The 21,561-nt window shown below is 36.5% G+C and overlaps 3 protein-coding genes across 3 annotated transcripts; 1 reads left to right on the forward strand and 2 right to left on the reverse strand.

Moving 5' to 3' along the window:
• Positions 1-3,635: 3,635 nt before the first annotated feature.
• Positions 3,636-9,082, reverse strand: LOC103952369 (obg-like ATPase 1). The gene is made up of 12 exons (XM_009363948.3): positions 8,938-9,082; positions 8,445-8,612; positions 8,188-8,311; positions 7,755-7,846; positions 7,473-7,571; positions 6,663-6,776; positions 5,990-6,054; positions 5,484-5,600; positions 4,982-5,057; positions 4,764-4,856; positions 4,321-4,371; positions 3,636-4,010 (listed from the first exon to the last, which is right to left on the reverse strand). Exons 1-12 carry the CDS (start codon positions 9,022-9,024, stop codon positions 3,912-3,914), a joined length of 1,185 nt encoding a protein of 394 aa, XP_009362223.1. The 5' UTR covers positions 9,025-9,082; the 3' UTR covers positions 3,636-3,911.
• Positions 9,083-10,538: 1,456 nt separating this feature from the next.
• On the forward strand, positions 10,539-13,423 carry LOC103952371 (GDP-L-galactose phosphorylase 2). The gene is made up of 7 exons (XM_009363950.2): positions 10,539-11,147; positions 11,380-11,507; positions 11,586-11,645; positions 11,737-11,967; positions 12,265-12,441; positions 12,548-12,796; positions 13,018-13,423. The coding sequence occupies exons 1-7, from the start codon at positions 11,081-11,083 to the stop codon at positions 13,210-13,212; spliced, it is 1,107 nt and encodes a 368-aa protein (XP_009362225.2). The 5' UTR covers positions 10,539-11,080; the 3' UTR covers positions 13,213-13,423.
• A 251-nt stretch (positions 13,424-13,674) lies between these two features.
• On the reverse strand, positions 13,675-17,087 carry LOC103952370 (probable receptor-like protein kinase At1g30570). Its single transcript, XM_009363949.2, is given in 2 exon segments — positions 13,675-13,840; positions 13,843-17,087. Coding segments are annotated over 2 exon segments (2,559 nt in total). The 5' UTR covers positions 16,367-17,087; the 3' UTR covers positions 13,675-13,805.
• Between the last annotated feature and the right edge of the window lie 4,474 nt (positions 17,088-21,561).

Below are 21,561 nucleotides of genomic sequence, written 5' to 3' on the forward strand. Positions count from 1 at the left end.
TTTTGATAGTTGAAGAAAAATAATATGAAAAGTTATTTAGGGTGTATATAGAATTTTTTTTTTTTCTTTTTAACCTAATAAGATCAAAATTACTATTACATAATAAGATAAATAAATTATTTAATACTAAATTTTAATATGAAATTCATTCAACATTTTTTGTGATGTTAATATAAAAAATCTTAAAATTTTGGGGTTTCACTTTTTGGGGTCCTTAAAAGATAGTGGCATGGAGGATTGTGAGGTCACTGCCAAGTAGGACTGATGTGGGCTCCACCCCGACCACTGCCCCTTTGACCAGGTGCTTTCACTCCTTTCAAGTTCCAATAAGACCAAAGAGGTGGAGTAGGTGCATACATAATGATATGGTGTGACGGTAAGACCCACAAGCAAACCAGCAGGACCATTGTGATAATGACACGTAGGAAAGTACACTCAAACATGAGAGATCTTCCTATTCGACGGTCGAGATAAATTTACAGACCATGCCGGTATTCCAATTTTTTGTCAACCACAAAAAGCCATGTACCACATGACCTGCCTCATAGACATGGAATATTGACATCCTTAACGTCTCGGCTGCATGTTAACTCTTTCCTGACAATCATGCTACAATGCAATCTTACTAATCAACGTATATTATAACACGTGTATGAATATATTGGTGTTATATGCTAAGTTAGAATCTAATTATATATAGTAAATTTATCTTATAGCACGTAAATTAATAATAATAAAGGACGATCTTCCAAAGCATTTGTCGACTTTGACCAAAATAAGAAAAAAATTAAATAAAAGATTTGTCCAGGGATATAAATTGACATTACGTGCAATCCACAGTGCTTATCTTGTGACTCCCATTTCGAGGAGAGATTTTTCAACGTGATCGGTATACGATGTGGTAAATCACATGTTATTATACAAATTATGAGATATATGTGTTAAAAATTAATAAATTAAGAAATAAAAATTTCCACAACTTACATAAAAACACGTAATGTACCACTCGTATTCCCGTCACAATTAAAATTTTCTCCAAATCGAGAGGTTACATGACTTGTTGGTTTTGAGATCTGGAGGACCACAGATAATTGCAACTACAAAACAGCAGATGGATGGGAGCAAGGGTGGTCCAAACCTGAGGATTACATTTATACATTGTCCTTTATCTTCTGTCCTCTCTGGTTGGGTGTTTTGGATAAAACCAAGTCCTCTGTCTTCTGTCCTCTCTGGTTGGTAATGTTAGTAGAATAGTAGGAATTACAAATGAAACTTCTTGTGTTTTCTTCACTCTTAATATCAAATCATATGATACGTAAATAATAACCGTCTTTTAGTTAATCTAACTTCCTCATCCCGCTGGACCAACAAGGAAGTAATACATGGATGTTCACATGTTATATCATTGACTACACATTTCGACCTGATCTTAGGTCCTCACTCATCATTCATAAACGAACATTACATTCATTATTCAGCTGATGACCAAGAGAAGGTTTCAAATCCCTTACTAAGTAAAACTCTTAGGTCATGTTTGGTGACTTAGGACTAGATTGGATTAGGGGGCATAATTAGGTTGCATTGGATTACATTTATTTAGTTTTTTATTTTATGATTTTGTTTGATGGGTTGCATTGGAGGGGAAACTGGAGAGGGTGACATTAACCATCCCGGGTTTTGGGTATGGGGTCATGGGGTCGGAGTGGGTGCGAGGGATCAGGTTGTATCCAATTCAAATTCACATTGCCATTTAGTGCTACGATCTAATGATATTTTTTTTCACTTGTAAGTAAGAGATCTTATATTCGATTCACGTTAAAGGCGAATTTGAGCCACATTATTGCTAGTCTATTGCGAGGCTCTAAGCCCATCTCTCCACCTTAGTGCAGATAATATCGCTTGTTCAAAAAAAAAAAATTCAAATTCACATTTTTTTATAATATTATTACTATAAGGAGAGAGGAGAATTTGAAATTGTTATAATAATTTAAGAGAGGGAGCGAGAGTTTCGAACCCATAACGTATGAGTAAACATCTAATATTATATCTATTAAAGTATTGAACCACATCCAAATTCAAATTTACATTTGATCACTAAAAATAGGATTAGATTAAGCCAATACAATTTACTACTAATCCGATCCATCAAACAAGACCTTAGATTAACACGAATGGCCGAAGAAGAACCCATCACCAAGAGGGAGAATAAGGAGCAGAAGAAGCCCAAAAGGGATGGTATTGTGAGGAGCCACAAAAATCCACTGGCTAAAGTGTTTGGAAAGCTCAGTGCTCAACTAAAAAGCCTACTTTTTTATGTTGGAGTTGGAGACTATGGTAGCAACTTTAACATTTTGAATTTAATTATTTTATACTATCTATCTTCAACTTCTTTTGGTAAAGTGAGGAAAGGAATAGATTCCACATGCTAGGTTAAATCTTATTCTAAAACGAAACGGAAAACAAAAGAAGAAACGCTTTCATACTTGTTTGTTTTTGGTTTATCGTTAATTTGGGGAAAACAAAAAAATAGGTAAATGATAAGTGTACACCATAATATACTACCATACTTATTCTTTCCTGCCCTCAACTATCCCCTCTTTCTCATTCTTAGACCATTTCTAACCTTCGGGAATAAAGCTTAAAATTTAAGCCAAAAAATTATAAGTCATATCCCAAAAACTACTTTTCTCCTACAACCCTTATGGTTTAAAATTTCAACCCGAAATTATTAAATAATGATTTTACCCTAATTTTTTAATTTCGGTAACTTTTTTTTAAAAAATAAAATATACGTAGATTATCCTAATTTATTTTTATGAACATTTTAATCTAAAAATATTTAAATTCCGATAAGTAATTAAAAATCATACAAATGCATAGGTATTTATAAATTTTTAAGTTAAATTTGATTTAAATTATTTTCTTAAATATTTTAGAAGTTAGATTTAATTTTGGGCCATCAAAAATTTTTATTTTTTTTAACTTTAACAAAAAACCACATTTTTACACTAAAAATCAATTATGGTACTATCACTTATCATTTATTTTGTCTTATCGTTAAAACTTAAGTTTTCAAGCCATTTTCATTATATATATATATAATATTATATATATATTTTTTTTTACCATTAGATTTGATCTCATTTGATCATAACCGTTAGATTATAAGTAACAAACAAACAAAGTTTGAAATATGACAATTTGGTGGATCCAGAATAATTTAAGCCAAACTTAAATTCTAGGGAGAATTTAGCCCATAAATATATTTTCTTCCCGGTGCTTATTTTAACTCAATGGTTAGAGATGATTGGGGGGAATTTTAAAGCTTTATCTCATTGGTTAGATATGGTCTTATGATCAAGGATGAGGTGGTACTGAAGTCGAGACAGAAAAGTTAGGTTGGGGGTGTTTGGTACTACCCTCAATAACAATAGTTTTACCCTCCCCAATGGTACGATTTACTCAACAAAATACAACTCTATGATATTTGGATTTACCCCCAAGGGATTTTCTGCGGTGTCCAGCGTATGGGATCCTCTTTGTTTTAACAGTTGGATTTTTGTCTAAATATATAAAAATGAGGATATATCGGTTAAAACATCCAGAGTATCCTAAAATTTTTGAACGGCGAGTTAAAAATGAAATCCAATTTAGAATCGGGATGCATAGGAGATTTCAGATACATCTTGTATTATCTATTTGCTCTCCACACGTCTACGATCAACTTCCAACATATATCAAAGAGTGGCAACTGAACTAGCAGACCAAAAATCTAGCCCGAAGATACAGAACACGCGACCAGTTGTTTATCATTTTTAACGATGCATGTATACAATCATATGAATGACATCGAAATGCACTCACGGAATCAGCAAATTAAGATGGATGCTGTGCTGGATTGGAGATGCCGGTCACTTCTTCCCGCCCCCGGAAACATTAAACTTGAAGAATATGACGTCAGCATCTTGGACCACGTATGTCTTCCCCTCCTGTCTGTACTTACCAGCAGCCTGAAACAACGAAGACGTGTGAAATTAATTAGCAAGTTAAACCACATGACAATTCCTCACCTAGTAGAACATAGAGTTGTGCCGAAACAGCAGAAAATCCTCTTCGGCAGCCAGTATTAATTCTTTTACAATCCAAAGCTATGGACGCTAAAAGCCATTGGGCGAGTAACGATTTGATGGCAGCTTTGGGCTATCTAGGGACTGTAAATTATAGGAACACGATCCCACGACTTGCATGTCATGAAAGCAATGATATGATCGAGAATTAGATTTAAAGCCCACAAGACATTGTTCAGAACATAGCCCGTACCTTAACAGCTGGCTCACTTCCGAGTTCCTTCAGATCATCAAATTTCATGACCTGTAAATCAAGAAAGAAACCCAGTCAATGAACTAGAGAGATCTAGTACATCCTCTAATCCAAACGGGCAGGGGCACTTTGGTGATGATAGCAGAGACGCAGTAATATAACGGTGACAGCAGACAGGAACAGTGTAGTCCTTACAGCGACATGATCACAGTTATAGAATTAATAGTTATTTTCATGATTATTCCAATTAAAAATAGTTGTAGACGTGTTTTCTTCAGTTTCTTTTTCTTGCATAAGTTTGAACGGAAAAGACATTTTTACTTCACATGGAGAGCACCAAGCAATCTCTTGTATTCGTATATCGTATATTGGAACTAGAGCTGGTAAAAATATTATTAAAGAAATATTGCCAGATAAGATTTAATATATGAGCAAGAAATAACCTCAGCACAAATGAACCCTCTCTCGAAATCAGTATGGATGGCCCCTGCAGCTTGAGGAGCTTTCGTCTGCCGCCTAATTTGCCAGCACTTCACCTGCCACATGTGATAGTAGTTGGTAGACTCAGATCAAGTACAAGCAAAAAAACAGTACCCCTAGACAAGTGGCATCAAGTTTAACTTCAAAAGAATGGTAAAGAGAGCAAGTATTAATATTTTACCTCATCAGGTCCAGCAGTGAAAAAGTATATCAGATTAATCGCTGAAAATCCAGTTTTTATGATCTTGGTAAGGGCACTGTAGAAGATTTGATCCAGTCAGCATGCAAATTACATTCTAAATATCCACTCTGTTCCTCCACTGCAAGACCCCGTGAACATATTGCCGATAGAGAGATACTAAGGGACTCTAATGACAAATAATCAAAGTGATATCCGAAAATTACTCAGGGAGGTTACTCAGGAATCAAGAGTAGAAGTAGCCAAACTATGACTTGACTTAACCCAAGATAAAAGATTGGAAAGGTCCTCAGCACACGGACGGTATAAATAAAATTGCAAAACAAGATCAATTAAGGATGGCACAAATAAGAAAAGGTAGCAGCGTGTGCCAGTGTTTCTTTTCTTCCAAGAAATAAAACAAATTAGCTACTAGTGAAAGATATAAACCATATGCCAGCATTCATAAACTCCATTAACTCAACACAACAAAGGTTGAACTAACCTTTGCACGTTGTTCTGCTCACAATACTTTGCTGCTTCTTCAGGTGGCAAATCAGCGAGATTCCTTTCTAATGCACAGCTGAATGGAATAATTGGTTCAGCTCCATGTTCCTGCACCCTATAACATGGAAAATGGCCAGTCTTACTGTTACCTTCACTACATGATTTAGGAACATTCTGCAGGAAAACGGTAGAATAAAGCCTAAGAAAGCTAATGCATGTAAACACTTTAAATCAATCTATGAAGCATAACTATGTGTTTTAAGCTTTTCATAGCAAAAAACCTGTTTAGGTAACCAACAGTATGAATCATATAGTAAAATGTGTGAAAGCTATAAAGGGAACTGAAACACACAAAAAAGTTGCCATATGTGAACACAACTACTTGCACACACAGATAGACTCAGACATGCACAACGATAAAAAAAAAAATGCCAGCAGAAGCACGCAAACACACAGAGCAAGAGACAGTGGATAGAGAATAAATATCAGAAGGTTTGGCCATACCATGCATGGATCTTTGGCAAGAACTTGTTCTTTTTCCTCTGGTAATCTTTCTCATTCATGTTAACCTGTGGAAATAATATAGTTAGTGATACGACAAATCCTCATACGCACATAGCTAAAAGTGAGATCCTAAGGCTTTGAACGCCAGCTAAATAAACATAAGTGGCCAAAAAGGCTTGTAGCAAAACAATTTCTACAATTTGACAAACAATTACATTTTAGAAGAAAAAATGTAGGAAATTAGAATGGTCCTTTGCACATTTTATACATGTTTCAGAAATTTTTATTTCAAGGGGTAAATCACTATAATTATTGTCTATTTAAATATCTGAAAACAAGAAAAATACAACAAAACTCTTTCATCTAAATATTTTTTATAAACGTCCCACTAAAGACTCTTCACATGATTCCTTTCAAATACATTTTTTTAAAGAAAACATGATACGCTCATAAAAAGAACAAGAGATAAAAGATTTCCATTGATTTGTTGAGGAGGTCAATATGCGAAAGACATACCAACACTTCTGTTTGTTTACAAGAAAAAAGAAATTATCGTTTACATATGCTGATTTTAGGAAAAACTATGAAGTAGAAGATGCCAAACATAGAAGAGAGATATAGTGTGCAACATGTACAGAAAAATTACAAAGTCACCATGGCAAGGAAAAGTTACCAAGTAAACAACAGGCTTGGCTGTTAGCAATTGAAAGGTATTCAGGATCTCAACTTCAGCAGCTTTCCACTCCCCTAAACGGACATCTTTCCCATCCTCAAGCCATGCCTTGATCTTTAGATCCACAATCAATGTTCAATATCAGTAGGTAATTGTAAATAAATATAAATTAGTAAAATGCACGCTAGACCATTTAGAGATGAAAGCATCAGAAAATTGCAAGCATCATGAACATACAGTAAATACAGATGAGTCCCTTTACCCCACCATGCTATGAAACCAAGGATGATGGGAAAACATTCCAGTTGTGAAATGTAACATAGGAAACCACCTCTTTTCCACATGATTTATTTCTCATCCCCCTTGTACATTGTTATGACTATCTTTTCTTAATACATTATGTCATCCCAGCCATCATACCCATGCAAAATAAAGGGGTAGAAATTAGACGTATCACTTTGAACACCAATATGGTGTTTTCCCGATGATAGTGAAAACCCATTAAAATGGTTAATGTTTTTAGTTTAAGTGTCTAGCTTGTCATATCAGTTCAAACACTAATACGGTATTTTTCCAGGCATTCAGAGGAAACTCTAAATTCTAAAGCCACAAGTATGAAAAACCTCCAATACTAGATAAACCATGAGTAAAAAACATTCTCTACTACTTACAATACTACAGGTACATTATTGGCAAAAGTAAAGTGATTGAAATTGGAATCTCAATAGATTCAATACAAGACTATGACATACAAAAAGAAAGGTTGCACATGAAAATCAAAAATATTAGACACTCTCTCATAGATCAAACCTTTTGGCACAACTCATGCTCAATTTTTAATGCCTTCTCATTGCTCCTCTTCATGCTCTTTTCAAGATCTTCTATCCTCCTCTCAATGAATTCAACGTCCTGCAAAACATAACATATAACTCTCTTAAAATTCAATATGGATGGATAAGTTTAACTGCAAAAAGAAAAAGAAAAACGCTTGATGAGATCATAAGCAAATCACAAATTATAGTTTTAATTATAGCTCATAAGCAGAAATAAAAAATCAGTCATAGTTAGAGAATCATTGAGTATCAAGTGCACCTTTAGGCGCAATTCTGCACTGATAATCTCCAAATCCCTCACAGGATCCACAGTATCATCAACATGAATGATATCCGGATCTTCAAATGCACCTGCAATCATGGTTAAAGAGAACAGTAAATTTCATAGTGGCATTACACTCATATTCCATAAAAAATGAAAAACAACATGAGACGAAAGAGAAGAAAAAAGGAAGCAAGAGGGCGAAAGAGATCTCTCCAGATAATTACCAATGAAATTACAACACTCAATAACGTAAATCAGGGTTTATGTATTGGTTGTAAGATAGAGGGAAATTTCTTGTTCCTAAGAAGTAAAAGCGAAGATGGGCAACTTATGGGAAAATATGTGATTTTGGCTGTTACAGAAGTACTATAACTTCTAAGATAACAGTATTCAAGAATGAAGCGCAGCAAAGTTATGAACATCTTACGTAGAACATGAAAAATGCCATCAACTGCACGGATATGGGATAAGAAACTGTTGCCCAACCCTTGTCCTTCATGGGCACCCCGAACAAGTCCGGCAATATCATGGATTTCCAGAAAAGCTGAGACCTGCATGTCAAGAAAAAGTTCAAAAAACATAAGAACCTTAGATGCATGAATAGTAAGCTCAGAAAGCCAATGGCCTTGCGGAAAATAATATCACATTCATATTTCCGAAAGTGGACCAAGTGAGAGGACAAACCTCGCTTTTCGGCTTGTATAACTGGCAAAGCCAGTCAAATCGCTCATCGGGAACATTGACACGGGCTTCATTGGGTTCAATTGTGCAGAAAGGGAAGTTCTCGGCAGGTATGCTCAACTTTGTGAGAGTGTTAAATAGAGTAGATTTTCCAACATTCGGCAATCCAACCTAACCAGAAACAAAAACTCAGTTACAACTCACAATCATTCCAAGCATTATGCTTCACTTTAAAAACAAATAAATTGATAAAATTGGATTAATTTCAACTTTTAAACTTCCATAGAAAGCAAATTAACTACAACTCAACACAAAAATAAATACATGGAGTCGGAAAATGACCAAATTCGATTACAAATGCACACGAAATTACTGATAATCCCAGAGCACATGGATTCACTCCGACTTTATTCAATCTTTTCCCAGCCCAGTTCCTAATTTTCTCGGGAAACAAACAGAAAATAACAAAATGGAGAATCAGAGATTGTGAGCTTACAATGCCAATCTTCAGGTGAGAAGAGAATCGGCCGAGGATGGGTCGCTCGGCAGGTGCTTCCTTGGATTTTGCAGATTTCGGAGGCATTCTTGGATCCCGAGAGAAAGACGCAGACGACGGACTGAGGGTTCTGAGAGCTTCTGGGGTTTTTGTAAGGAGGGAGTGGGAGGATGAGGAGGAGGAGAGTGGGAAAGGTTCCAGGTATCAGCTCTGTGCTTCTTTATACCCAACGGTTCGAACCCTAGTCCGAGCAGTTGACACGCACTCGCGTCACCCAAACGCACTGAAAAATTCTAAGTATGACAATTAATATACCGAATCATGTTTGTATTGAAAAATTTCTCCCCTCCTTCAACTTCTACATATTTTTTTACTTGTCATTGTTTTCTTCATGGGAAGTACGATATTCGTTGATAGTAGTTGAAAAACGTATAAAAGTGAAGAAGAGTGCATAACATGGGTCTCAATAAAAACATTATCGGGATCAAACCAGTCTAAAGGAAAAAATAGCACCTCGCACCACCATAAACATAAATTAAATTTTATCTTCAAGTTTTCAGTACGTTTTTAATGCGAATATTACAGATAATATTCAGAGGATCATCAAACCAAACAAAATACAACTCATGAATTAAAGTCACTGTTCTAAAAATCTCCGTCGTAATTAATGTCTAAACGTTTGAAAATTAAAAAATGGTGCCTAGACCTACTGAGGGGCCTGCCTAGCCCACCTAGACCCGCCTAAGTTGCGACTCACTTAGACAGAAAATAGATAACTTTCATTTTGCATTATATTTTTTCAATAAATTGTAAGAGACTTGTTGAATACTTAAAGGAACACACATTATATACTTGTTTCCCATGTTTTCATTATGTTCCAATAACTTATAATATATATATATATATATGTTATTCCAGTTTGTAGTTTATGATGAAATCATATATATTTTAAATATAAACAGACATTTGTTTATACGAAATATAATAGATTTAATTAAATCTGCTTAGTCCACCCATGCGCCATACTAGACCCCATCCAGCCGCCTAGGCGCTAGGTCCTAGCCCACCATCCGACTAGCACCTAGCGTTTTTTTATAATCTTTTAAAGTTAACTTGGCTGATCTATGTGCATTGACATTTACACTACGTCGAGCTTGTAAAATACATAAATAAATAAGTTATCAACGAAAAAAACTAGGTTTAGTACTGGTTTGGTACTGAGATGCTTTTATAAAAAGTGGATATAAAAAAAAAACTGAGCTTAAAAAGATGTTTGATAAACACTTAAAAACAACTTATTTTCACAGTTTTAGTTGAAAAAAAAAAGCTGAAAACGTGAAGCAGCAATAATGACTTTATTCTCACAGCACAACAGAATCAGTTTTTTTTCAAAATACAGCAATACCAAACCAGACCGAAGCGCAATAGTCCGGAACTTTACTATGCAATTATATATGAATTTATTAATGAAGTTAATGTCACGCTCCGTTTTCGAGTTACATCTAAAATTATGCGTATAAGCTTAGTGTGTCATATCCGTTTTGGGCCGATGGTCCCTCTGTACCCAAAAAACCATAAAATCGATCCGACCGAATATCCAAAATCCAAAAACAGTACGTAATATCTTGAACATGAACCGCTGAGACCCATTCGTCCAAATAGCGGCCGGTAGAACTCTTCGGAATTCTCTCTCGCAAAATCAAAAGACGTGACGAGATAGAAGGACAGAGAGAGAGAGAGAGAGAGATAAAATATATCAAAGGAAGAAACAGAGTTACGATACAGATTTTTCCGATCGCAATTCTCGAAAGTCTCGACAATCTCGACCAATTTCAAGACACGGAATCGCTGGTCCGGCGAGGGCTGGCTTCGTAGATGCAATCACGGCTCTAATCAAAGCAATCATTGGGATTAAGATTTCGAGAGGCAGCAGAGAATGCATGAGAGCCTTCCCTAATTCGCTGCTTGCATGCCCTTCGTTTCACGGCGGTCGCGGTGCCCTACCCTCGGCCGGTGGGCATCCCTCCGATCTCACCTTCCTCGCCGGCGGTGGTTGCTGCTGAAAACGACGACCGCCTGTGTTTCCCCTTCTGGGTTTTTCGTCATTTTGCAGAATACTTCGTTTTTGATTAATCAGTAGGAAATGGTTACGGTTAAGCAGCTTCAAGATGTTAACTTTTCATCACAATGCTCTCCATTTTCTTTGCAAGGTTTGTGATTTTTCTTGCTTTTGATTTGATGGGTTGAATATTTCTGGTTGAATTTTATTGGGTATTATCAGCTTTTTATTCATTTCGTGTTACATTTATATTGTTCGTGTTGTTTTTCGATCGCTTTTTACTATCAGAAAGACTTTAAATTTTGTTGCAAGGACTTGAAATTTTGTTGCTTCTATCGATTCCCATGGATTTTTTTCGAGTATTAATGAAGGAATGTTTACAGGTATAAAAATCCCCTTGTACCGCTTCGGTAGCAATTCGATATTGGATGATGGTTGTGCTGGACGCATCTCGTGCGTTCTAGAAGGAGAAGAAGAAGAGAGTGTACTAGATTCTATTGTTCTTGCTCAGGTATGGAGCATTGTGAATTATAATGTTGCTACTTGTAGATTTCTGTCATTGATTTATATGAATTTTCTCGATTTGCAGTGGGAAGATCGAATGTGGAAAGGTCTATTCAGATACGATGTGACAGCATCTGAAATTAAGGTCTTTGTTATCCTATAGCCTGATGTTTCTTTTAACATTGATGGTTTAAATAAAGGCACGTATAGTTGGAGATGGTTTGTTGCTTGTGCAGCTCGTTGGTGGCAGGAAGAAGTTCATTGCTCAGTTTAACGAAGGATGGAGTAGGGATTTTATGCCGAGGATGGGCAAGAACACAAGTTTCTGCCAAGAAGATTTGTTCAAGTTTAGTTGGATGGAACGGCACGAGGAGTTACTCTTTTCTGTTGCAAGTGGTGAAAAGTCGAACGCTGAGCTTGTTCTTTCAGCTGCTGTGCCTGATTGTGCCTTACTTATTGCTATCAATGTAAGGCACTGCTTATCTATTTATAGTGTCATGAATAGTAATAGAATCAATAATTGTCTGTATGAAATTGTCATGACACATGGTGCAAACTCGTGATTGTTAAGTAGCCCGACCAAACAATCATGCAAAGTGGAGATGTGTATATATATTTTTTTTGCTGATTTTCTTGACATGCTGCCGCAGAGGCTTTATAGGCTCATACTATTTGAATAAATTGTTTTGAGGACTTGAGTCTTGTAGATATCTTGATAACATATATTGAGGTAAGAACCAATCAATTCTTTGCTTATTTTTCAGGTGTCCCCCGTGGAATATGGTCATGTCTTCTTGGTACCACATGGCTCTAAAATTATTCACCAGTTCCTGGATAAAAGATCATTGGAACTTGTACTGCACGTCGCTGTTGAAATAAATAATTGCTCTTTTCGCCTATTCTATGGCTATTCACCTAGTGCTCCTCATATGTATTTCCAGGTATAGAATGGCTTGTATTGGTTGTTGCTTTTCTTTTTCTTTATGAAATTCAGATGAAAACCTTATTTCTGTTCTTGCAATAATTAAAAAATACATTTGCGTGCAGGCCTGCTACCTTCAAATCCCTTTACCTGTTGAGTTCATGCGTTTTGATACAATTTTTGGTGCTGGGAAAGAGGGGATGCGTATCTCTTCTGTTGCAGATTACCCCATTAAGACCCTTGTATTAGAGAGCAACCACTTGAAGACGATGATGGAGGTTCTTGCTGAGATCTGTTCGTGCTTACAGGAAAAGCTCATTCCATATAATCTGCTGATATCTGACCATGGCAAAAGGATATTCTTATTTTTTCAGGTAAATGGCATATGGTTTTGTTTTCATTCGTCAACTCCATCCATACTAAAAATGTGTGAAGGTGCTTTTTCGTCTATATTATTTGATTAGCTTGCTTGATAAAATATGTCCAATTTCCAACTGTATGCCCTCCATTTTAAATTTGATGACTGATTTTCTTGTGACTTGTCTTCTGGCTACGCTTTTGATTTGCGTACTTATTAGGAATTTATTTTATGCAGCTACAATCATCAACGAACTCTATCCTTTCTGCTTGGGAGTGTGGGGGATACTTCTTGTTTAAATCAAGATCTGAATTTGATCAAGCTACTGAGGCGGCTCTGCTAAAACAGCTAAGTACAGTCTCCCTTGACGACAAGGGTTTCCAAGCAGTGAAGCTGCTCTGTTGCAGCATTGCGAGCAAGTTTACTTCTTGAATTTGGGAGCTGTAATGTGATTTGGCGTACCAATAGTCATTACGAAAGAGTATAGTTCTCTTCCCTGTAAACCGCTTACCTTGGTTACGAAATAAAGATAAAACAGACCCAATGAAGTTATATTCGGATGAATGTGTGTGAATCTGTAATCTGGATGAAAGTGTATATTCTTGTTATTGAAGTAAAATCAATTGATGGAGCCGAAAAATAATTTCTTTGCTTCAGAACCTCTCTCTCTCTCTCTCTCTCTCTCTCTCTCCCTCTGTCTGGTTTTCCGTTTCGTTTTTGGGTAAACGTAGGTCTTTCGGAGATGGATCAGAAAATGGCATTCCATTGGACGATTGCAACGGTCAATGGTGTTCTGGATGTGAGTTAGGCTAGTTAGTTGAGACAATATGCTTGCCTTCTTACACCCAAGTTTGAAGGCCCATCTCCGTAGACAACCAAAACCTCGCAAAGCAATTACATGATTGGTTTTTATGTACATATGATCTACAAATATATTACAACAGAACAAACCAAAAATTGATGTAGAAATAAATACAATTATGAAGGAATTATAGTGCAATAATATAATGAATACAATCAGTTCCTCAGTTGTCATGCCTCTCATCTCCTTCTGCAGATTAGTGGATTTTCTAGTGGTCGACTTTCCACTGCAACCTGTCTCTTCGTCTAATCTCGGAGGTCCTTCGCCCTCTTCTGCTTCTCCCCCGAAAGCCTGACTACTTGTAAAAGAATTGTCTCCAGCATTGGTACGCATCCAAGCTTCGTGGAGTTGCAAGATATACTCCAAGTGCCACAGAACTTCCCCCATTGTTGGCCGGCTCTTCCCCTCGTCAGCGAGACATTTCTCCGCTATCTCCCCAAACTTCTTCAGTGCCTCGGGACAATAGTTTCCTTCAAGACGACGGTCAATGATGGCCTCAAGTGACCTCTTTCGTTGCCACTTCATTGCCCATTCTGCAAGATTGATCTGATCTTTTGGCAAGGTTGGGTTTATGACTGGCCTAGCACAAATAGCTTCAAACAGCACCACGCCAAGCGAGTAGACATCAGATTTCTCTGTCAACTGCTGTCGTCGATAATATTCAGGGTCAAGATATCCGAAGCTTCCTTTAACTGCAGTACTAACATGGGTGTGGTCCAAAGCGGGGCCAGTTTTAGACAATCCAAAGTCGGACATTTTCGCAACAAAATTTTCATCTAGCAGTATGTTGGTTGTCTTAACATCCCTGTGGATTATCCCCCTATCTGCTCCAGTATGAAGGTAATGGAGTCCTCGAGTAGCACCAATGCACCCTTCTACTCGTTGCTTAAAAGTCAGCGGTGGGAGATCACTTCCAAAGAGATGGCTTCTAAGGGTCCCATTTCCCATGTACTCGTAAACCAAGATCATCTCATTTTTTTCTTCACAGAATCCAATCAATGACACCAAATGTCTATGCCTGAGCTTGGAAAGCATCTCAATCTCCGTCTCAAACTCAGCCAGTCCTTGCTGAGATTGGGGGTTGGCTCGCTTGATTGCTACGAGAGTGCCATCATCAGTCTCCCCTTTGTACACCTTACCAAAGCCTCCAAGTCCAATTACTAAACTTTCATCAAAATTATTCGTTGCTGCACGAATCTCTGGTAGCATGAACCGCTTGCCAGCTCTGATAGAGGCCACAGAACCATATGGATTCTGGTTTCCTGCTCCCTTGGCATTGATACTGCTGTTTAAAATGGAGCCATTGAGGAATAACAGCCTCCGCCCAGCAGCGGTGTTTTTCGTGTCACTTGATTTTCCTCTCCGTCTATTGCAGAAACAGAAAAGGACAATGGCAAGAATGGCAACAGAAGCTATACCTGCTCCAACTCCCACCCAAAGAATTCGAGTTTTTGAACTCTGTGGTGAAGTAACACCTGAATCATACTTCTCAACATAACCGAGATTCCCATTTCTACTGAGCTTGAAAATCTCCAAGCCATTCAAGAGAGCATCAGTTCCTGCAGCCCCAGCTGCTGTGTCAGGACCCAATTGAATCCATAGTGTGTCAACTTTCGGAGACACCACATCGAAAAAGTCCTGATGATACGCTTTGTTCTTGCCCCCCGCACGGGCAAAAACATTGAAATTATCTGCTGCAGTCCTGTTGTTTATGTAGATTCTGAAGATCCTCTGGTTTGCTTTGTCAAAAGTCAGCTCACAGAAATGCAGTCGAACTAAATAATCGAAATCAGGATCCACCTCAAACTTCCACGACATGTTGAATCTTTTCTCCAGTACTTCAGTGTTGGACATAGTTCTTGCGGTTTCATACACAAGAATTGGAGCCACCGAGGTATCATTCGCAGATGAATAGGTAATGTTGGAACTGTTATTTATTTCCAACCCGGCATTTGCTGTGATCATGTAGCCAGAATCCAGTTCCCATGTTCTCCAAAGATCTGCATCCTGACCGGGATCAATTTCCGAACCCCCAACATTCAACCTATACACAGTCTCAATCCCTTGCCAACTTATATTCTGATTTGCACCATTTCCACCCACTTTACTAACTGATCCTGCAAAGAGTGTATCCATCGCCGGAACAATTTCAATCGCATTTACGAATCCAAATGAACCCTTTACCGGGATGAACTCAAAAACAAGCACATCCTCTTTGATGGCCAAAATGTACTCCTTAACCAAGAAAGAAGTTACATTGCTCCCTGAACTCAACAAGTACGCATTTTTTCGCGATATCTCACTCGAAACACTGAATTCCGACATCAACTTAAGACCATTTGCCACAACTCCAAATCTAGATTCATTCACATTGTAATTATCAAATGGAAAAGAACAGAAATGGAGCCTAACAAAGTAGTTCCCCCTACTACCTGGGAACGTGTAGTTCAAGCCACCATAAAAAATTCTCGCGGTCTCATACAGCGGCGCGGATGCTGTTGACTCAACACTTGAGGGAGCTGTGGATGCAGCATTGGCAGGGGAGCTGAGAGTGAGGTTGTTGTTGGAGGCCAAGTCACCAACCCATTTCCTACCACTCACAGTAACGCTGGAATTCGTGCCACAATTTATCAGAAAAGATTTTGACTGAGCTTCTACAATCCTTGCAAATGCACAGAAAATCACCAGCAGCCCAAAAATCTCCCTGCCCAGACGAGCCATCATCAATTTTCTAAAAGTGGTATCTTTTAGTGAAAAGAAAGGTCCCAAAGGAAAAACAAGAACAACCCAATTTCCAACAGAGCTCAAATCATACTAAAACCATTAAAAATCCCAACTTTTAATTTCTCAAATTCCATCAAAATATTGAGAAAACCCATCAAATTTTACCTTCATCACTCATGCTTTTGCATTTGAATTTCCTTGTTTAGAAACATGGCTGCTATGGAAAGACTGATTTTTTTCTGAAATCCCAACTGCAAATTTTATTGCAGTCTCAGAAATCAGCAAATCCAATTTCCTTGCAGATCTGAAGCAAGAAGAAATCAAAGATATGGGGGGGGGAGGAAAGCAAAGGACTGTGACAAAAGGTGGCAAATTGACAAACTTCTTCACCAGTAAGACTAAAAGAAATGAGAAAAACAGAAGAAAATAACATGCAAAAGGATTACAGCAAAGAAGATTCACAAAAGGTGGCAAAGATGACAGATTTTGACAGATTTCTTCTCCACCAACGAGACTGAAAAATTCAATAGAACAGGAAAAAAAACGCTTGAAGAAAAATGATTTTGCTGCAGCAATGGGATTGTATCAGAAAAAAATAAAAAGAAAAAAAAGAGGAACATGGGTTGCTGATGGAAAAAGATTGGAAAAGGTTATTGCATCTTTTGGTTTGTCCTGTATATTTCCCAATGGAGCCAGGAATCTGACAACTGATAGCATTAAATTTCTGCACTTTATTTTAACACTCTTTATATTCATATACTGTAACTGCAGCAACGGGTAGTGTTTTTTTTTTTATGCAAATTTCATTTTCTGGTCAAATTTGTTTTATTGTTTTTAATTTTTGTTCAAAATATTTTATTTATTTATTTAATGAGTGAAAATTTGCGGCAGTTGGGTGCCTGAGATGGGGTTCCATTATTTACGAAGTGGGTCACATGCTCATGTCTGGAAGATGATAACAGATAACCGGTGCAATAATATATATTGTACATGTTTATTTGTAAAGCGACCGATGAAGACTTTCAAGATAATACTACGTTGGACACGAAAGGATAACGGGAGTCTTAGATTTATATTGGTTGTGAAAAGAATGGATAATATGTAAGTCACAATTGCAAAAAAGGCATAAATGATATAAAGAATTATTGAATGAAAGAAGTGTGGATGTCCTTTTCAATTAAAGGTTAAGAAACTAGCAATTGATGATTATTCATAGGAGTTATTGGAATGCATAATCACACAGTAATATAACATTTGAAGAGTCATTCATTTGTTGGTAGATTATCGTCGAAGAAGACTTCGTTGTCTAAAAAATAGCATTTCAATTTTTAGGAATGATATAGGATGCTGAGACGGGTTTATTAGCTATCTTATTCATTTCTTGTTCTTGCGGCATATTCCCATTCTACACCTTGTTTTCAAGAAGTTTTGGAATGTATCATTTACGACGTCACGTGATATTATTGATTTATAGATCACAAAATGAGTTGAAATTAATGTATATTATTAATAGATAGATACTCATGTTATAAACTTAAATATGAACACAAAAAGTGCATTTTAACCCAAAAAAATGTTCAAAAAATTTGTTAATATCACATGACTGTCACAGTGGCACCACTGAAAACTTATCTTTGTTCTGCGCTCATAAAAAATGCTGTGGATTTGTACTGCTCGCTACTTAGGGAGAGTACCCTACCATTTAGACGGTACTTGGAAGTCTGTGAATTTTGGTCTGGAAAAGAAAACAAAGACGACAAGAAGATTAATTTTGTTTGCCATTTATTCAGCTGAGCCATGTTTCTATGTTTTGCTGTGTCTCTGGCTTTTTCTTTCTGATTTCGTGAACCTTTCCATGTTACGTTTGTAAACTAAATCTGCACAAACCTTGGCTTTGTCTAAGATTTCAGTTTTTGAAATGGGACAGGATGACTAGTTTTCAGAATTGTACATGAATCTAATAGTATAAGTCGAGTTGAGATCTTCTTCGAATCTCTGTGTCTAGAGTCTAAAGATTTAAAGATTCGGACTGTTGAAGAAAGAAAAAGAGAGAACAGACTCTTAGTTTGTATTAAGGTTAACCATTAAAATGGACTGATGAGGACTGCATCTACATGATTTAAAATAAATGGTTCGAATCTCTGGATCTGTTGGCTCCAGACATAAAAATCCGGATATGATCTCAATTTGTAAAAACCCTATACTCTCTCTCTTATTATTATTTGTGGGGGTTGCAATTCGTAATGGTTGAAATGGTCATGTTTGTGTTTATATTTTTTCACCTGTTAGTTTGATTAGTCATGTTCCTGTTAGCTTGTTAAGAAAACAAACCATGTCCAACACGGCTCGTTTGCTAGTTTTATTTTTAAGATGAGGTTTTAAGTAAGTTGGACTCATTTTTTTAGGTATACATTAAGTTCAAAAAGTTAAATTAGTAATTTTACTTTTCTTTTTTCTAAACTACATTTGTTCCCATCTATATTTACATGGGTAGGAAGTTTTGAAACAATTTAATTAACAGCTAATCAATTGATAAACAAAGCTACCAAAACAGTGGTTTGGAAGGACATAGACTTATAGTGTAAGTTGCCATCCAAATTTAATTTTCGTTGGAATTTTTATCCTAGATGGGTAAATTCTTATTAGGTAAGATTTTACTTGTTTTGTCTTTTAAACTCCCTTTGGTAGGGGAAGAACTAGATCAAAAAGGAAAACGAAAACGGAATTTAAACTCAGTTGATAAAAACGAGCACATTGGTTTGACCAACTGATTTAACAAATGTCTGCAGTTCACAACAATGTTTACAAACACCAAGATTTAAGTTAATGCAAACCCGCACCAACTTCATCATTCCACTCCACTTCAATAGTTGGGGAATAATGTTTGGCTACTCAATGATGAATATGAACTCATACTCAAAACTCTTTTTGTTCGAATCACAAAGTTTTGTGCTAATAATCAGAACCTTCGTATTATGAATCACTCTGTAAAGATTATCTTTGGGAAAAGGCAAAAAAAAAGAAGAATTAAAACTAAAGTTGTTTAGTCAATCTATTGTAGCAAAGTACATAAACGGTTTGTAATATTTTTACCAACTCCATTAATTTGTTTTATATAATTCGATAATTAAACGACCCTAATTTTATTTGATTTTTTGTATAGACGATCTTTATGGAGTGATTTATAAGATGAACGGTTTAGACTATTAACACGAAGTTCTATGAATCGGCAACAAAAGTTTTAAATAAGAACTCCTACACATCCTTTAAGTAGCAAAATATTATTCATATTTGTGTTCATATATAACTTACAATTTGCTAAAATTTCATTTTCCATTGAAATCAATCATTGTCTAAGTTATAGTACATGTATGGAGTCTATTAAATTGAAGAAAACAAATTTTGGTAAAATAATCTAATCTGATCCAATTGATGAATTGACATTCAGAGGAGACCCATAAAAATCTATTATTTAGGATTTGATACACTACCAACCTTTATTATTTTTATCATAATTTAATTGCACGGTGATCTTATCAATCTTTTTGTCTTTAAATTGGTGGAAGCAATTGTATATTATTGCAGAGGTGGTTGGCAAATCTAAAGCCGTATGGATTCTTGTTTTGATTTCTTGTTGATTCTAAATAAAATTCAGTGTACTAGGAACACAGTTCGAATACTAAGTGTGTGACATCTCACATCGCTCAGAGGAGTGATCCTTATATGTATATTCCCATCCTTACTTAGCACAAGACTTTTTGGGAGCTCACTGGCTTCGGATTCCATAGGAACTTCAAAGTTAAGCGAGAAAGGAGGCTTGAGCAATCCCATGATGGGTGACCCACTGGGAAGTTGCTCGTGAGTTCTCAAAAACAAAACCGTGAGGGAATGGTAAGCCTAAAGCGGACAATATCGTGCTACGGTGGTGGAGCAGGCCCGGGAAGTGATCCATCCCGGGCCGGGATGTGACAAAGTGTCACAAAATAATTGATTGAATTTCTTTTTTCAAGTATCCAACTAATTGTTTTGTGACACTTAGTGCACCGAACACTATTCCAAGTACACTGAAAAATCTTTCGTTGATTATGATCCAAATTCATAATTTTTTTTTTTTGGTAGATGATAATTATTGAATTGACCCAAAACAAATTGGTACAAAAACGCAAAGGCATAAAAAAATACAATGTAATCTTCTTTTTCTTTCGAGCTCATGCCTCTTTGTTAACAAAAAAAAAAAAGCGCAGAATGAAACGAAAAACAATCTACATAATCATCCGATTTTCTTCCTACAAAATTGCATTATTTGCCAAACCTATATCAGCAGAACCAACCAAACCATGAGCAATAATTAAGGGGCAACCACCCGACCTGAAACATATATAAATTGTTGGCCAAATTGGTGATTGGAAAATGATTCCAGGCACTATTTTTCTTCTTTACACACTTATGTTTGTTTTTGTTTATTGATCTTGTCTTAATTTATTTAATTCAATGACAGAGGCGTGCATGCGGAGAAAATTGACGTAGAGAAAGCGAAGTTCCTATAATTTCAATTTCACGATTTTAGATATAAGGTTCACTGATTGTTGCAATTCAGAAACAATAACTTAATTTTATAGGCAAAATTAACATACGAAGGACACATGCGATGGTAAACTAAACTTCCTATAATGACCAAATCATAATTTTGATAAACTTTGCAATGCATATATCAAGAGAAAGCGAACGTTCTAGAAAGAATCGGCTCTTAGCATGGACTAAACCCATAACCATTAAATCCTTGATCAAGTATCAAATCATTATAAATTTTGATTCATGTTAAGAAGAGATATTTCAGTGTGCCGAGAGCACAGCCCGATACACAACTGTTACAATACTAGGTAAACTAGGGAGTGTTTTCAGTGTACCAAAAAAAATTTCTCCATGTTATGGGTCAGTCTATATTCGATAAATGCTTGAGAAAGAGCCCAAAAGAGCTAACTTGACATTCAACTCACACTGTAAAACTCATGTTCCACGAACAAAGCCCAATCATCCCAAAACTCAAGGCTTCACATGCAAATACCAAGTCCAGGAGTGAAGATTTTTATTGGGCTCATAAATCTCTAAGCTGCTTCCAAGTGCCGAATTCTAAGCATCCAAAGAAAAGAAATGCTATCATGGGAGTCAAGACTGCAGAGCGTTGCACCGAGATC

The sequence above is a fragment of a genome, unplaced genomic scaffold, assembly GCF_019419815.1.
Source record: "Pyrus x bretschneideri cultivar Hongxiangsu unplaced genomic scaffold, Pyrus_bretschneideri_v1 Contig19, whole genome shotgun sequence".
Taxonomy (NCBI): domain Eukaryota; kingdom Viridiplantae; phylum Streptophyta; class Magnoliopsida; order Rosales; family Rosaceae; genus Pyrus; species Pyrus x bretschneideri.

Excerpts from the sequence above, each read along its gene's own strand:
- LOC103952371 (XM_009363950.2), top strand. The coding sequence starts at position 11,081 with ATGGTTACGGTTAAGCAGCTTCAAGATGTTAACTTTTCATCACAATGC. Across the intron at positions 11,508-11,585 it reads ATTCTATTGTTCTTGCTCAG|TGGGAAGATCGAATGTGGAA; the intron begins GTATGGAGCATT and ends CTCGATTTGCAG. Across the intron at positions 11,968-12,264 it reads CCTTACTTATTGCTATCAAT|GTGTCCCCCGTGGAATATGG; the intron begins GTAAGGCACTGC and ends CTTATTTTTCAG.
- LOC103952369 (XM_009363948.3), bottom strand. The coding sequence starts at position 9,024 with ATGCCTCCGAAATCTGCAAAATCCAAGGAAGCACCTGCCGAGCGACCC. Across the intron at positions 8,312-8,444 it reads TATACAAGCCGAAAAGCGAG|GTCTCAGCTTTTCTGGAAAT; the intron begins GTTTGTCCTCTC and ends CTTGACATGCAG. Across the intron at positions 7,847-8,187 it reads TGGCATTTTTCATGTTCTAC|GTGCATTTGAAGATCCGGAT; the intron begins GTAAGATGTTCA and ends CCATGATTGCAG.